Here is an 18,224-nt window from a genome sequence, read left to right on the forward strand (position 1 = left end):
CTACTCTTGTTTAGTGTTGTGATAGTGTTGCTTTGATTCTGGTGGGGGGAATTCTTTTTCCTTGTAGATGTGATTAGTGTGTGTGTAGTTTTTCTGTTGAATATGTTTTAATAATTCTTAAATATGTGATTCACAGAGGCGAGGGGTGGAATGTGTTGGGTTTGCGTGGCAGGGTTTTGGTAGCGGGGGGGCTACAGGGGTGGCTTCTGTGAGAAGCTGCTAGAAGCTCCCCCTGTGTCTGACAGAGCCAATGCCAGCCGGCTCTAAGACGGGCCCGCCGCTGGCCAAGGCCAAGCCAATCAGCGCCTCTGTGATAACATATTTAAGAAGTAGAAAAACACTTAGAGAGAGAGCTTTTGCAGCCGGAGAGAGGAGTGAGAAGATGTAAGAAACTCTGCAGACACCAAGGTCAGTGCAGATGGAGGGGGAGGAGGAGCTCCAGGCGCCGGAGCAGAGATCCCCCTGCAGCCCGTGGTGAAGGCCATGGTGAAGCAGGCTGTCCCCCTGCAGCCCATGGAGGAAGGATGAGGGGGTGTAGCGATTCCACCTGCAGCCCGTGGAGGACCCCACGCCGGAGCAGGTGGAGGCACCTGAAGGAGGCTGCGGCCCGTGGGAAGCCCATGCTGGAGCAAGTTCCTGGCCGGACCGGTGGACCCGTGAAGAGGGGAGCCCACGCCAGGGCAGGTTTGCTGGCAGGACTTGTGACCCCGTGGGGGACCCCACGCTGGAGCAGTTTGCTCCTGAAGGTCTGCACCCCGTGAGAGGGACTCCATGCTGGAGCAGGGGAACGATGAGAGGAGTCCTCCCCCTGAGGATGAAGAAGCGGCAGAAACACCGTGAGATGAACTGACCGTAACCCCCACTCCCCGTCCCCCTGTGCCGCTGAGGGGGGGAAGGTTGAAGCCGGGAGTGAAGTTGAGCCCGGGAAGATGGGAGGGGTGGGGGGAAGTGTTTTAAGAGTTGATTTTATTTTCTCATTCCTCTACTCTGTTTTTGCCTAGTAATAAATTAGATGAATTCCCTCTCTAAGTTTGGTCTGTTTTGCTCGTGACAACAATTAGTGAGTGATCTCTCCCTGTCCTTATCTCGACCTGCAAGCATTTCGTTATGCCTTTTCTCCCCTGTTTAGTGAATGAGGGGAGTGAGAGAGCGGCTCTGGTGGGCACCTGGCCCCAGTCAGGCTCAACCCACCACAGACTCAAAGCTAAATTTTCAGTATCCTAGGTGAGTGCCCTTACTTAGTACCCTATTCAACATGTGTCTCTTTTCATGATTTTAAGCAGAAATTCCATTCTGAACCCTTCAAACTTTTTCCAGTTAAAAATTTTAATATGATCCTTGGATAGGTCTAATGAATCTATGTTCTCTAAATGAAAAATGTCACCAACAAATTCCCCAAACTCATCTAAACTACTTTCCTTATAGTGGCAAAGTGTCTTTTACATCAAAGCAAAATCCATGTGGAAAAAAGGTGTCAGTTGATTGGTATCTGTCAGTCTGAAGTTGTTTAAGAATTAGCTTTTAATTAAAGCTGAAAACGCAAGTCTGAGAAGTGAGTATTTTGATATGGAAATTTCTCAGTGTAATGGTTGATTGCAGCTCCCAAGTGACTTTGCAGTTCAAATGCCTCACTGATACTTGAGACTCTGCAAGGTATCTACAGGTTTATGACACTAAATATCAAGTTACTGCTGTTGTGGTATCAATTACTTCTAGAGCTTCATTGCTTCAGAACATACCAGCATGAATTCTTCCAGGGTGCCGGGATCATCCCTGGTTTAAGGAAGTTTAATTCTCCAGAGTAAGATATGTGTATAGCTTCTTTTGCATATTGTCACTTTGGTCTTGAGCAAATTTTTCTTTTAAAGGAGTTTCTGAGTGTTATCCACAATGAATAGCTTTAATAGTCAGAAAGCTATTTGCTTGGATGCTTCTTTCTAGGTAATGGGTAAAATCATGTTTTTATAGGAGATTGCTTCAGAGTGTGCTTCCTGCGAAGGAGCCTGACTCTACTTGAGAGGGGAGTCTGTTCGGGCTCCCTCTGACAGTAAAGAAAATCTGCCTTGAGAATGAGTTCTTTCCCTAAGGTTTTCAGGAGCAAAAGGAGAAGCTTTGAGGTTTCATTGGTGCCAGAAATTTAGGTGCAATTCTGTAGGAAAAAGAAATGGCACTGCATTTAGAGATATGCTGCTGAGTTGTTTTGCACTTCTTTAACAGTGAATGTAAGATCGTATGGCTGGTTGTTTTCTGTGTTGTGCTGCAACAAAATTTATCCTGCCTTTGTCCAAAAATTAGACAAAAAATGGTACATGAATTTCACTGAATTGGACCATTAGTTTCATGTTGTTGGTTTGCTGTTGTTGTTTCCCCCCCTTCCCAAGATGACTGCTTGATTCACTGAAAATTTACTAACAGAAACCTTCATGCCAATAGATGGTTTTTTGGTCAGATAAATACAAAACAAAAGCAAGGACAAAAAGGAGTTCTTACTCAAAATTTGGGACTCCAGTAGTTTACACTATCAGAATTATAAGTTAATTTTAAAAGTATATTGATATCCTGGCATCTTTCTCTTTTCATCATGTATAAAGTAGTATTTATGACAAGCCTTCATACGATTTCCCTCTTATTAACCTTGAAGTTTGTCTACCTCCTAATTCTGAACAGATTTAGGTATTCTTCTCTTTATATAATTTCTTTAGAAATCTCGTGCTTGCTAACACAGGGCAGTTTTGTAATCCTTAACTTGCTACTTAAATTTTCCTTCTTGGATTAGCATGGTTTATTCAACTTCTATAAGTTATTAGCCTTATATTTTCAGTTCTTAATGTTTGTTGTACAAAAGTACTTGTATGATCTTGACAGAAGCTGGTTTTCTAAAAGTAACAAATTTCATCTTTTCATTCTACAGAGGCAATGTTCTTTAGAGCTCTGTTTGCTGTAAATGTCACTTTTCCTCCTTACGCCTCGTGAGATTCTGACCATTAACGCAGATAAAATTGTATCCTTGTCTCCCAGATAAGAAGGAATTTGGGGAAATGAAAAGGATGTAACAAATGAGTTCCAGAATAAAAAGAAAGATTGTTAGGTCTCTGAAAATCTGAACACACTAGTAAATTGATATATTTCTCAAAAATTGGTGTACTTCTCAAAAAATATCTTGTGAAATTTTTCATCATGTGCTGCAGTGGGTAGGAGAACAAAATCTAAGACTAACACTACTGCTTTCTGTTGGTTGGTACTTGCCATTCTAGGTTTTGTTAGTGGTATCCCTTCTCCTTCATCAGTCCTTCAAAATTACTACTGTTTCCCTGTCCTCGATTGACTTTGCCTAAGCACTTGGTGACTAAGAATACAGATTCTTTTCCTGCCTCCTCCCCCCTCCCCCGCCCCCCGCACCCCCCCTAAATACTCCAACAGGAATTTCTGTGAAAGTTGCACAACTTCTGATCTTCATGCGTGGACTGAATATATTGCTGTTGTGATACATCTGAAAAGCATGATTATTCCAGAAATTGGTTGCCAGATTAGTGGTTGCACCTTATTGTACGACCATACCCAGAGGAAAATAGTTTGAAATATTATCTTTATTAAAACTGTGCTTTTCAAAAGGCTGATTCTTGAAAAACAGAGCAGCAAGGGACATGGCTGTGCTTACTTCTGACTTAGGTCATCACTAAGAAGAATAATATTACCTAATGTTAAAGATCCATACTCTAAGTTTTAAGTTAATGCACAGCTGATCATATGCATCAAAAGCCACAAGATGTTAAAGACCAGATTAACCAACTATGTACATAGCTGGATTAAATTTGTTTCTCAGTGAGCTTCCTCTTGTGATTGAAGAATAGTGCATATGCTGTTGTGAATGTCCCGTACAGGCTCATGCTAATAATAACATTTCATACAGAAGGGTTCTACTGTTATGTCCAGAAAAAATTCTGATCCTCTATTTCATATGTACAAAGTAATACAGTATATCAAAATAAGCTAGGTTAAATGTAATATTACTGTGCTCTTGTTAGAGGTCCTTGTTAGCATCAATGCTTTGGTTTATTTTATCTCAGCTATACTGTGCCAAAGAATCATCACATAGAAATGGCATCTTTTAGTAAATATAATTTGGATATGGTTCATTTCTGTAATTTTCTTCTTGAAATGTATGAGAAATCAAGCCTTCATTTTGTTACATCCCCTTATTTACCTAACTTAATTCATAGGTCATATGTAAGCTTGAGAAGAAGAGCCCCTTTATAAAGTTTAATCCCTCTGATTATGTTGAACGAGCAGTAGTACTGTGGTATATAGTGTCCCTTAGATTTAATTTACAGCATTTCTGTAAACATAGCATTTTGTGCATTTTCTTCTGGATTCTTAGACACATGAGTAGGAGGCATGTATGTGAAGTCTGCCAAATTGGTAACTTCTTATCATAATTGCTATCTCTTTTGTTATCTAAAATGTAATTAAAATACTGTATTTTGCCTATGGTGTTCTAAGTTCTAATCCACTTAAAGGAAGAGAAATGGCAGCTTTAGTGATAGTATCTTGTCAAGATTCCTACTCCCACTTTGCTAAATCACACCCTCTTACCTAACTGGCTTTAAAAAAATACTTCAAATTATTTCTTTTGTTAACGTACAACCCTTCAAAATTAGAATGAAAAGTTTAATGGCCTAAATACAGTGCAGTCCTATTTGAAAAGTCTGATTTATCTTCTGTGGTTCCTTTTTTTTATACTAGTATTTCCTTGTTATGCCCTTGGTATTTCATAGCTGTCCTTTTTAAGCACTGAAGCAATTAGTTTTGAGAAGGCTAATTCTTCAGGGTCCAGTGCTTTCCTGCCTTTCATTCGCCGAAGCTGTACATTTTAATGAAGTTGTTTCATCTGTGTTGCCAAACACTAGAATTTTGCTGCTTCAATTCTAATTATCTCTGCTGGCAAATGCTATGTTTTATTAAAGCTGTCAAGTGCACTGTTCATTAAATGTCCACAGTCTGTGATGCTGTGCACACAAATTAGATCAGCTTTGCTCCTAGATGGATTATGAAGTTAAATATTTTTATATAAACCTCTAAAATCGAGTCTAACAGCAATCAGCGATGACTTGGAAAAGTAAAGCGTACCTGTAGCTTCTTGAAACCTAGTATCTTGTCACAATCCATCTATGATACATACGTTAAAACTCTAGTAGTACAGCTGAGTATACAATTTGTAAGATTATTTTATTCATTAAGAGGCCATTTTTCTTCCTTAACGTATCTATGTTGCATCTTGAATTCTAGTTTATATGTGTTTAGGGTAAGATAAGTTCTGTTATGTATGCTTTGAAATAAGTAAAGGCATGAGTGCTAGTCTTTCAGTAGAGAGTTGTATAGTATAATTGATCTCCATTACAAGTGAAGATGGCTTCATTTTAATGTTACTAACCTAGTGAATGCAAAAGATTGCTCTTGTAAGCAACTACCAGTGTCTCTTGTATATCTCAAAAGGGAATTTTACTCAAGATGTTCACTTCAAATATATGGGGCAGTAATAGAAATATTGTACTTGCAAAGAAGATATTTCAGTCAGCTCTCGTTTTGGCACTTGTGGAATTTTTTTGCTTTTAATTTTATGTTTTTAGTGTATGTATCAATGTCTTCAATAACACAAATATTCATTCCTACCTTTTAATGTATTGTTTTCTAAATGTTCTGTAGGAGAATTAATAAGATACTGTGCTGCTAGACTACCAGATAAACACGTTGTTGATCTTTTGAAAAACTGTTTTTCTTACCCTTCAGCTATCTGTAGGAAATAACTTCAAATTTATTTTTAGTACCATGGCTTTATGCTATCTTTTTTTCTGTATCGGTTACCTTGTCTTTTGAAGAATGTAGTGTTTATACTTTGCAATGTTGCTTTTAAATTCATCAGGCTGTATATTAAACTTTCAGAGGAACAGGTATTTATTGTACTCTTTGTAGAAATCATAAATGATGTCTCAAAGTGCTATGTAAAGTAAATAGAACTTTGGGGCTCTTGGATATATATATATAATTTTTTTTTAGGCTTTAGCAGGAAACTGCAGTCCTTCAAAGGCTGTGAGCCACTCTTCCTTGTCGCTTCTCCTTATGATCCAGTATAAAGTGCTCTAGTATGAATAGAAAATTCATACAGCCTGAAGTCGAATAGGAGGCTGTGGATGTTTTTATATTTCTTTGTCTGTCAATGTATTACATGCCTTATCATGTATATCATAGAATGGTTTGGGTTGGAAGGGACCTTAAAGATCATCTAGTTCCAACTCCCCCTGCCATGGGCAGGGACACCCTCCACTAGACCAGGTTGCCGAGAGCCTCATCCAACCTGGCCTTGAACACTTCCAATGAGGGGGCATCCACAGCTTCTCTGGGCAACTCGTTCCAGTGTCTCACCACCCTCACAGTGAAGAATTTCTTCCTAATATCTAATCTAAATCTACCCTCCTTCCGTTTAAAGCCATTACCCCTTGTCCTGTCACTACATGCCCTTGTAAACAGTCCCTCTCCAGCTTTCTTGTAGGCCCCCTTCAGGTACTGGAAGGCTGCTGTAAGGTCTCCCTTGTTCCAGGCTGAACTACCCCAACTCTCTCAGCCTGTCCTCATAGGAGAGGTGCTCCAGCCCTCTGATCATCTTTGTGGTCCTCCTCTGGACTCTCTCCAACAGGCCCATGTCTTTCTTGAACTAGGGATCCCAGAGTTGGACACAGTACCATATTTCATGGTATTTACAGGAAATAATAACATTTAATTTTAGGGTTTGAGTGCAGAAACAGAAATTAATCTCTTAAAGCAACTGTCAGCCTCTGCCTGCCAAACCCTTTCCTTCAGTAGTTAAATGTTTTAAGGAAAACCTTTGTTCTTCCCTTAACATAACCCTTTATACCACTGTAACAGAGGACTTTCCAATGTGACATTGAAGATGCATTTCACAGTATTCTGCATTTTATCAGGCTAATCAAGAAATAAAAATCAGGAGTGTCTCACTTGAGAATTTCTTGCAACCAGTTATGTGACATTTCCAGACAGGTATTCAGATAGTGTGACTTATCCTAAATGCAGTGCTGATGACTTAGTCCTGGCCCAACCCAAAAAGTGGCTTATAAACTAGAGATATCACTCTGAATGCCATTCATAGGTTGACTTGAAGTGAATTCTTAGAAGAACGGTAAAATATGTTCTTTGTGATTGCTGCTGGCTATCAGTCAAGCAGCCTAATTCTGCACCAGCTATGTTATTTAGATGGTCATAAGATTATCCCAAGGAAGGATAGATTACTCCTGTTGTTTTCAAGCATACATCTGAGACAGGAGATCATAAATACCTGAGCAAAGAGATAGAGAAAATAAACTGTTCTTGGCCACCAGTGCTTGTCTCTTAAAGGAACTTTCAGGGAGAGTGTTTCTTTGACTGTATTCAAGGGCTGAAGTGATTTTTGTCATCTGAAATATTTAACCCAACTTCAGACCAATAATCTTTTGTCTTGTTCAACTTAGAATGTAACTGTTTTTGAAGGCCTACTGTCAGACAGGAGATGGATCAGAAGAGATGGCATATTTTGTGGCAGTGAAGTGGTTGAGTGGTATCAGTACTGAGAGATAGATGGGAAAGGGAAGTATGGAAATCATCTAGGTGCATGTGAAAAGTCTACAATATGTGAAATTATGACAGTTTTGTCTTAATATTGTTATTTTCACTTTGGATGTATGTTTGTATTTGGCTTGAATCTGAAAAATTAGACAAAATATTTCCGGAATCTTCTAGGAAGATTTGAAGTGTATTCAGGCTTATATTTATATCTAGATTCAGATTTGGAAAAGCTTCTCATGTTTTGGCTTCTTGGAAGTTACCTGAGTTATTACTGTCACTAGTGTGAATAAATAAATATTTTGATCGCACTGCTTTATCCACCCTTCTCAGGTTGAGTGTGCAAGTGTGTTAACTACAACAGAGGAAAATAAAGTTCGTTATAAACCCTGACACGTTCCTTTTATCAGTATAGTCTCAGAAAATTGTGAAAAATCACTGAAGCAATCATCAAGCATAAGAAAGACATCATGAGTGATGCAATTCGTGACAGAAATAGGTCTTTAACATGCATGTGAAATTAATTTTATACTTTGAAAGTATACAAACAAAAACCACAAATAAATTTTATGACTTACTGTGGGTCATGAAGTTGAAACTGAAAAGAGTAAAATTAATACCATAATAGAAATACTATACAAAGGGAAATGTTCCTGGTTCTGAATATACAGAGATTAGGTTGATAAAGCTCTATGCCATTTCTAGAGAGTCCTAAAATTTTAGACCTAACTAGGAATTCTTTTAGTTCAAAAGAACATGGGAGAAGTTTTGGTCCAAGATTTTAGATTTGGCTCCCTGAAATTGATATTCTCTACTAAGATATTTGGCTGGTTTTCCAGTATTTTAAATGTTGAACTTTAAGGGATTGAGAGGGTATTGCTTTTGTATTACTACTTTTTTGGAAGGGAATAGTCTTTTTCTAAGCTTGCAAAAGAAAAACTAGGTTATTTTGTTGCTGTTGTTTTTACAGGAACACCAAAACAGTATACTTGGGAATACAATGCAAACTGTAATCGCCTTACTGAATAACATGGTTGCTAATAAAAGCACGAACATGATGTTGCTCTTTGAAGAAGGTATGTTGTCTCTATCTTTAGTCATTGTCCTTACTGTAGAAGTTTCCCAGTGTGTCGTAATATCTGGCATTGTGTGAAACTGTAGATTTGTATGTATTTATATTCTACAGTGGTTGTTAGATAATAGCGTTGCAGCTGACTGGTACTCCCCATCACTTCATCTACCTCCCTTATTGAGTTGATTATAAATTTAAGTTTTAGAAAGCTGTTCCTCCAAAAAAATGTGGTTACAAAAGAATTACTGACTAAAAGTTACATTATGCCCATGAAGAACAGCTTTGGAAAGGAGTGGGCTAGAGCTCTGACCATAACAGTGCAGAGTGCAGGCAGAGAGAACCTCTGCAAGTTCTTCCTCTTCTCACTCCTCAAACCTGTAAAAGGATAAGTTGTACAATATTTCTGCACTCTTTAAAAAAACTAGCTTCTATTCCAGTCCAGTGATGTAGACTAATAGGGTGGAGCCTAAAGTAACTATGAAGTCTTAGTCTACAAACTCTTCCATGTCTTCATTTCACCATGTTTTATTGTTGAAACTCCTTTAATTTAGAAATTAGTTTTGGTTTACAAAATGAAGAGAAAGTTTCTGCTGTTGAAAATCTATCTAAATTTAAAAATTTGTTTAGAAATACACACATTGATAGCATTACTTTTGTTTATCATTAATGAGTGACATCCAGCAGTACAGATGTACACTACTGTTTGTACTGTTTGTATAGAATAAATCAGACTTAGACTACTGGCATAGCAATATATAGCATACTCCAGAAGGAGAAGGGAGAAGGAAGACATTTGCATAGAGAGACAGTGAAGAGACAGCTAAGTCTCTTGTGAAGCCAAGAGTTGAGAGAAAACCATTTAAAAGCCTCTAGAAAAAGATTGGGTGGGGTGTGAGGGGGAAACTTCATCAGAGTGTAGTTTTTCTATAGTTGTCACATCAGAGAAGGAGCCAGATGAGACATAGTATGATTAATGGTTTAAGTATAAACAGTGATAGTGATGAGCAAATTTGAAGAATTGGATCTGCCTTAGATATGCAATTAAAAAGAAGAGATAAATCAGAACACATACCAGCCTAAAACTCCATCAAGATTGGTAGTAGTGGTCATGCCCTCGTTTTTGTAATTACCTTAGCAGGTAAAGCATTCACCCAGAAAGTGGGAAAGCTGAATTCCTGGTCCTTTTTACTCTGAAGGGATTGAATGAATAATGCCATCGTTCAAGAGACAAACTGGAACTTGACATTGTAGCTAATAACATGCTCCTCTCCTCTGTTTCAAACAGATCCACTCTGAAGTTAGTGGTGTGAGAACACTTAGAACTGCTTGGAGTTTCTTGGCATTTAGATATATGTGCTGCTTTTACTATCTTTGAGCACATCTGCTCTGTGTTGGGCAAAATCCTAAGCTAGCACTGACCTGCAACAGGATAACATTAAAACTGCACAATGATGTGCAAAGAAGTTAACTCAAGTCCCACAAGCACTGTAACCACATAATTGGCGTGCTTTACTCAAAGTAATATGCTCTGCCTTTCTGCGTGGCAAATTGGGTGCAAAACTATTTAACAACATGGCAAAACTGCATCCATTCCCTAAATATCTCCTCTTTATTGTCTCACAGAGCAAACTCCCACGTACTTTTTATGCTGCTGGTCGTATATCAGTACTCTTTCACTTCTCTGCTCCAAAAATAAAATGCATCTCTTCCATCATGCTACTTTCGAAATTAAGGAAGTGGCATAGAAACATTATTAGAGTCTTTTATCTTTTCCTTGTGCTATGTCATAAATGACTCTAGTAATATTTTCAGACTATTAGTGATTGGATAACACTAACTTGGGCTCACTGAACTTCAGTATCCTGACTAGGAAAAACAGCACAGCAGCCAAAAATAATTTATCTCAAGTAAAATGTCCCCATCTTCTGTCATCCCTTTTCCCCATTGGCTAATCTTCAGAATACTGAAAACCTGGATTTTGGCCAGTGCTTTATTGATTAATGGCCTAATTGTCAAGTAAAGAACTTCTGAAATATGGTTTGCAAGAATGTTATGAAGGTATTGATCTTGTAATTGTAGACTGTAAGATTTTTTTTGAATGAAAAAGGGAGAAAAGGAGGATCCAGGGAACTTACAGCCCTGTCAGTCTGACCTCGGTGCTGGGGAAGGTTATGGAGCATATAATCTTGAGTGCCTTCATGCAGCATGTACAGGACAACCAGGCAATCAGGGCCAGTCAGTATGGCTTTATGAAAGGCAGGTCCTGCTTGACTAACCTGATCTCCTGTGACAAAGTGACACCCTTAGTGGATGAAGGAAAGGCTGTGGATGTTGTCTGCCTGGACTTTACTAAAGCCTTTGACACCATTTCCCACAGCATTCTTCTGCAGAAATGGGCTGCTCATGGCTTGGACAGGCATACTTTTTGCTAGGTAAAAAAACCTGGATGGCTGGGCCTAAAGAATTGTCATGAATTGAATTAAATCCAGTTGGCAGCTGGTTACAAGTGGTGTTCCCCAGGGCTCAGTACTAGGGCCAGTTCCATTTAATATCTTTATCAATGATCTGGATGAGGGGGTTGAGCGCTCCCTCAGTAAGTTTACAGACAACACCAACTTGGACAGGAGTGTTGATCTGCTTGAGGGTAGGAAGGCTCTACAGAGGGAACTGGACAGGCTGGATTGGTGGGCTGAGGCAAATTTTATGAGGTTCAACAAGGCTCAGTGCTGGGTCCTGCACTTGAGTCACAACCCCATGCAATGCTACAGTTTGGTGACTGGAAAGGTTTCTGTCAGAAAAAGACCTGGGGGTGTTGGTTGACAGCTAGCTGAATATGAGCCAGCAGTGTGCCCAGGTGGCCATAAGAAGCCCAACAGCATCCTGGCTTGTATCAGAAGTAGTGTGGCCAGCAGGATGAGGGAAGTGATCATCCCCTGTACTCGGCACTGGTGAGGTCACACCTTGAACATGTTCAGTTTTGGGCCCCTCTACACAAAGGACATTGAGGTGCTGGAGTGTGTCCAGAGAAGAGCAACGAAGCTGGTGAAAGGTCTAGAGCACAAGTCCTGTGAGGAGCGGCTGAGGCTCAGAACTGGGCTTGTCTAGCCTGGAGAAGAGGAGGCTGAGGGGAGACCTTCTCACTCTCTACAACTCCCTGAAAGGAGGTTGTAGCCAGGGGGCCTCAGTCTCTTCTCCCAAGTAACAAGTGACAGGACAAAAGGAAACAGCCTCAAGTTGTGCCAGAGGAGGTTTAGATTGGATATTAGGAACAATTTCTTCATTGTGAAAGGGTTGTCGAGCCTTGGAAGAGGCTGCCCAGGGGAGTGGTTGAGTCACCATCCCTGGAGGTATTGAAAAGACCTGTAGATGTGGTGCTTCGGGACATGGTTTGGTGATGGACTTGGCAGTGCTAGGTTAACAGTTGGACTTGATGATCTTATAGGTCTTTTCCAACGTAAGCAATTCTATGACTCTATCAAAAGTTATTCCATACAAACTGGAGGGTTTTTTATCCTTTTCATTACCAACTGTAAATATATAGTATTCACTACAGGAAAATACCTTAAACTTCCTCTGCCACTATCTTTGATATTCAGCGTGTCATTTTTTAATTATTTTTGTGTGATGGAGAAGAATATGATCTAGTAAAATGGAAACTAAGCTCCCTCTTGTAGAAAAGGATCCTGGAGTCCATATGGAAAAGTTGACCATGAGACAGTAAAGGCAAAAGAGGGCTGCAATAAGAAAGAAGGTTGAGGAAAGTGATTATTCTCCTGTATTTGGTACTCATGAGATTTCATCTAGAGTACAGTATCCAGCTTTTAGCTCCAAACTGTAAGACAGACATTTATGGACAGGAGCAAGTCCAGAGGAGGTCAACCAAGATGTTTAAGAGCATGCACCACGATGTGTGTATTTCCAGCCTTTGCCTGTACTATTACATTAATTTATTCCTTCCCAAGAGCAAAATTTGTGTTTGCCTTTGTTAAAGTTTAAGAGGTTTCTGGCAGCCCATTTTTTGAGATCTTTCTGAATGTTAGCTCAGCCCTTCATCACATCAACAACTTGCCTCATTTCAATGTCATCTGTAAACTTACTGAAGGTGCATGTTATTCCATCCTATTAACACTCTATGTCCATGCTGTTGATGAAGGCATTCAACATTCATGAGCTATTCTACTATCTTAAAAAAAAAAAAAAAAAAGGCTGAAGAGAGAGTATTATAGGTCATCAGTTTTGCCATTACAGTGTGATAATTAATTCATGTATATATGAAGCTTTAGAAATTAAACCTCCTAAATTCTTGTTCAACATTATAAGGAACTTAGGTTAGGGGGTCAGTCCTGTCAAGTTTTTTTTGTTTCCAAGAGTCCAGATGTTAGCAATGAGGATTTCTTTCATATTCTGTATATGCTTTTCTTTAGCTGGCAAGAAGCAGTGTTTTTGCAGACAGATCATTCAGAGACCCTTGTCACTGTTTCCTTTTGTGCCTGTTAGCCTTCAGAACTCTCACCTGCTCAAAAGAGTTATATTAGGTGATAGAGATTCCTTTTTTTAAAGTGGGTTGCAGTTTACTTGTTGAACTTTCCCCTTTCTCAAAGAAATCTTGCATGATGGCACTTGCTTCATTATTACTACTGTGATTTCATATTAATAACAGTGATACAGTTGTGCATTTCAGCAACTTGCGTACAGGGTGGATTGCCTCGCATTAATTTCTCTCTCCCCTGAACTGTATCCTTCGGTGTGACAATACATCAGACATGTAATGATAACCACTTGTAATGTTTAAAGGTGAAAGGGAGAATAACGTATGCACCTCAAGTCACAGAGGGAATTTAAAATGGCCTGTATTTGTGTTATCAGCTATTAAACATTTGTTCTGTTAACATTAATGACAATTTCCATTTAATAATCAGAAGGGAATAGTATGATTCAGTTTAATTACTGAGACTGGAATACAATAAGGAGACTGGGATTAATATAGGTCTCTTGTGAATAGTTAAGGTGAGATGCTAAAAAGCCAACACAATAGTGTTCGTTTTTAGCATGGTCTTCTAAAAATGTGAGACTCACCCTCTTTCCATCTGTCTTGGCTTCTGTCTGCCAGTCTCTTTCTTTCCTCCCTTTCCCCATCTTTTGAAATCATTGGACAATTTTAAGTTAACTTGAGAGAGCATAGAGGTCCAAATATACAAAGTATGTATTCTATGGTAATCATTATCTGAGGAGAGAGACCCAAGTTAGTACTATAGCTTAGGGAAAGGCAATAGTATGGGCTTATCAATTAAATGTACAGCAAATGGAATAGTGTGATACATGACGTGCACAAAATGTGCTTACACATTTACAGAAAAAAAGGAATTTTAATACCTAAAAATTTACAGAATTTTTAAAAACGTTAAGTTTGCAACCTATTATCTTGGACCATCCCTATGGAAATTAGGTTGCAAAAAACCAAAAGATGTCATTTCACCTTCAAGTAGAACTAAAGAATGTAAATGTGAGAGAAGCATCATTCTTGAACAGTGTTCCTTCTTTTATCATAAAGTTATGACTTGATCAAAGTGAGCTAACTGGTCTGAGTTTATATCCTGCAATATAATACTTCTTACTGATGGAGGTGAAACTTTCTCATCTGTGAATTCTATTTCCATTAGCATTTATTAAATTAAAGTTTAAAACTGATGTATTATCCTGAAGTCTACTAATAGGCCTGTAAATATCTATTAATTAGTATATCCCCCAGTCTTTTCTGTATTCAGTTTCTGTTTGCTTTTTAGGATATCTGCAGTCTTCTGGTTTGGGTTTGTAACCACTGAGTTCAGCAGTGTGTTGGTCAATGTCTGAGGAGGGTTCCTATGATCCTACAGGATCAGTCAGTGCATGGGAGCAACTCCCACTACAGCACATGCTTATAGCTGGGTGACCTAGGACGAAGTAGTGCCAAGGTTTTGGAAATAGGGAAAGGGAGTCATCAGTGACAAGGATGGTGACTTATTACTGTGGAGGTGGTCAGGAACATAGGATGCAAATCTGTAAGAAATGGGGTATTGTTAGTTCTACTGATCATTAAACAACCAGCTATATATTACTTTGTGCTTGTCATACTGAAAAGGTTGACATTTGTCAACTATAAAATGAACACTGAGTTCTAGATGGGAGAATCATCAGCTCTTAAGCAGGTGTTGTAGGAGTACAGTGTATGATCATCTGTTTCTACAGTCATTAGGGCAGTCTACTGAAAATACATATTGTCTATGTTGTACCTGTTGACAAGCATTGACATAATGACAAATTTATGCATAAGATGAACCACAAAGTCAGGTTTGGCTGCTTGATAAGTGAGTGGTGTTAGTGTGCAAGACCGCTTAATTATGTGGAGAGTGATGACTAATAAATAGCCAAATGTATCACAGTACTTAATGTAGTAAAACAGTATTCTAGTACAGCTCACAGATATATAAGCTCTATTTTGCCTTCAATTCACTCTTTTTGTCACCTTTGTTTCTTTTCTTGTTGTGTTTCTGGATTGGTTGGTTTATTTTACAGATAGTTTGCACAAATTAAAAATAGAACATGTTAAATCATCTTAATTGTCTGTAGTTAGTAGTGCTTTCAAACTTTGTTTGTCCCCTGGTTATGTTCAAAGGCAAGGAAATTCTTCATTGTAACTGTCACATTGTGCATTTTTCTTATAGGAAGAGTTTGGACATAGTATATTAGAGTGTAGAGAAATGTGTTTCAAAGGCTCTAGCTGCTTCATCGGGATCTTCATTCTGAAGATCTGAACAAAGCAGGTTGTTAGAAAATAAACCTTATAGGCTGCAATGGATAACATCTGATAGTCTGTCTGCAGCTATTTATTCCTGATAATGCCTCAAATTTATTATATTTATATAAGCAATTATTTTCAGAATGTATAAAAGGTAATTCCAAGTAATTCTGTCTTCAGGAAAAGTTTCTTTGCAGTGCAGTATTACTTACAAATGAGTTTACATCTTGAGCTTTTTTGGAATCTCATTATACTCCATAAAAGGTTTATAATTTTTTTTTAAAATAATGGCCTTATAAGGAGACAATGTGTGTATGTATAAAGTTCAATCCAGTCATGTTGAATTGAATGACCTTTTTCAGACCATAGTGCTGTGATCTTGTGTTTGGCTACTATCCTGAAGTAACCACCACTAGCAGTGTAAGTAGAGATGTTTGGGTGTTTAAAACCAGTTTCCATTATATAGTACAGCAAATCCTAAACTTTTATTCTTTATGTGTTAATGCTGTTGAAACTTGGGAACTAAAGCAAAAGTGAAATTATGGGTTTTAACACTTAAAACCATAACACTAGTCTTCAAGAAGTTCTTTAAAAATGCAACAGGTAATAGTAGTATGTGGTACTTCAAGCAGTCTGTGTAAAAAAATGAAGTTGCTAAGGAAGGACCTTTAGTGGAAATGTAGAATGTCAGCTGCAGCAGTTGTTATATCCAATATCATATTAAGAAAGCATGGTAGGTGCTTAAAGCAGGGACAATTATTAAAAAGGAAGAGATCTGCAATAAACTTTGTAGTCAGATCATCATAACTCATTTGCACCTCATGAAAGAAAGATCATCCTTCATGGGTGAGGTATCCTTATTCATCTTGTGGTCTGCTGCTTTGACTTTTAGTCAAATGTCAAGAGATTAATTAGATTTCAAATGTCTTTGTGTGTCGTATTGTTAAAGTCTATTCCAAAAAGTGGCACTCATGAGATCAACATCCGACTTTACCCTTTTTCTTAGGGGGAGGGGGAAAAGTGTATAGTGTATCAATCTTCTACATACACAGATCTTTAACGTAATAATAGGTAAATTACAATGATTTCTGGGGTCTTTAGATAGACTGCAAAGGTTTCTAACTTATCTTCATCTTTGTAGGATATTCTTCTACCTTTCAATTCCTCAGTGAAAGTATTTGAGCTTCAGTCTCCAAAAGACAGTTGATTATGCTGCCCATAGTACCGTTTCTAAGAACAGCATCTAGCTTCCTAGGCAGCTCGCTCTCACCGGCGAAATTGTCAGTGTTCATGAAATTAGACGGTAGACCACACTGACTTGGCAACTCGGATCTTCCTCCCTGCCGCACCCACCTGTGCAGCAGTAGTCTGAACTACTGTAAAACACTGAGAAGGCGTTAGTGTGACATTGCATGGGACTTTGATTTTTGGAATACAAGTGAGTTGTTGGAGTTGCTAGCTTCAAAGTTGCAGGATTTTCTTCCAAGATGGGAGAAACTAACAAACTCTAAGACAGCGATCAATAAGAGGACCATGGATTAGTCATACAGAAGTCTACTAGCAAGGCAAAGGCAGTAGTTATAAAATAAATCCTATAAAATACATTACTTAAACTAATATGCCCTTTAAAACACAAACAAAGCAAGGAAAAAAACCCACCAAACCAAACAAAATCCACAGACTTATTCTGTGAAGAAATCAGACATTCAAACTGGTTCTGAAGCCATTTGATCATTCCTCAGTAGCCCCTATTGATTCCTAGGAGGCAGAAGTTTTCTGCAAAACTTTTACAGGATACAATATAGGAATATATCTTCAGTGACTGAAGATAGAAAATATGTTGTTTCGTGGCAGTTCTTTATACCTGCTTATTGTACATCACCCTAAGCATATATAAAGCTTAGTTCATATGCAATATGTTGTGATCCTGGATGGAAAGTTTGGCAGAGAGAATACATTAGGGAAATCAACATCAGTAAGGACCTAAAAAACAATTTTTCTGTGTTTAATCAATGTTAAACAAAATGTTCTCAGTTAAATAAACATAAAGTAAGAAATTGTTTTAAAAGACAGAAAATAAATGCAGACAGACTTGCATCATCCTGAGTAGTTGCAGATGTTGCTTCTGTATCGCTTGGTTGTGACAGAGAAAGTCCCTCAGATAGGAGGTATACACCTTACGGCCTCTGCCGTGCAGGGCATAAGACTTTCACAGCTCCCTGACAGTACCGTAGTAGTTAGTTCAGCTCTTGAGCACAGAGATGTCTCTATGAACATCTAAAGATAGTAGTTGTGTGCCACTATGTTCATTTGAGTTACAGCTTATCTGAGAAGTCAGTGGTGGTTGAGCCTGAAGAAGTCTCTTTTGTGATGTTATGAAGTTCAGAATATTTTTTTAAACAGTATTAAGACATGTTTTTCTATCCCAAAATGCCAGTCACTCAGGTGAAAGTGTATAACATCACATGGGTAAACTTAGAAGTCTGGTATCATAAAAGGTAAGCGGGAATCATGTCAAAATAGCATGGTAGTAGTGAAGTCTTTGAGGAAAAAATAACCTGTGTCATCCTGTGATATTCAACAATACAGCCATCTGAAAAGGATGAAAATAGAAACGGTAATTGCTGTGAGAGACAGTTATGCCATTCAAGTAGAACCAAGCCTGTTGTTGTTGAGAGCCGTACCCATAAGGCGCAAAATGTCACAGCACGCTTGCTAAGACTTCAAAGGATAAAATCAGTTAATAAAGGCTCAACAGGTTGTTAC

The 18,224-nt window shown here is 38.5% G+C and overlaps 1 protein-coding gene across 6 annotated transcripts in view; it reads left to right on the forward strand.

Annotated features, from left to right (window-relative positions):
* ULK4 (unc-51 like kinase 4) overlaps positions 1 to 18,224 on the forward strand; it is a 257,174-nt gene that overhangs the window by 153,723 nt on the left and 85,227 nt on the right. For all 6 annotated transcript variants that reach the window (XM_054814066.1, XM_054814067.1, XM_054814068.1 and 3 more), the window contains one exon: positions 8,582 to 8,687. In XM_054814066.1, coding sequence (XP_054670041.1) covers positions 8,582 to 8,687 — 106 coding nt within the window. The remainder of the gene's footprint in view (positions 1 to 8,581; positions 8,688 to 18,224) is intronic.

This window comes from Grus americana, chromosome 2 (assembly GCF_028858705.1).
Source record: "Grus americana isolate bGruAme1 chromosome 2, bGruAme1.mat, whole genome shotgun sequence".
Lineage (NCBI taxonomy): Eukaryota > Metazoa > Chordata > Aves > Gruiformes > Gruidae > Grus > Grus americana.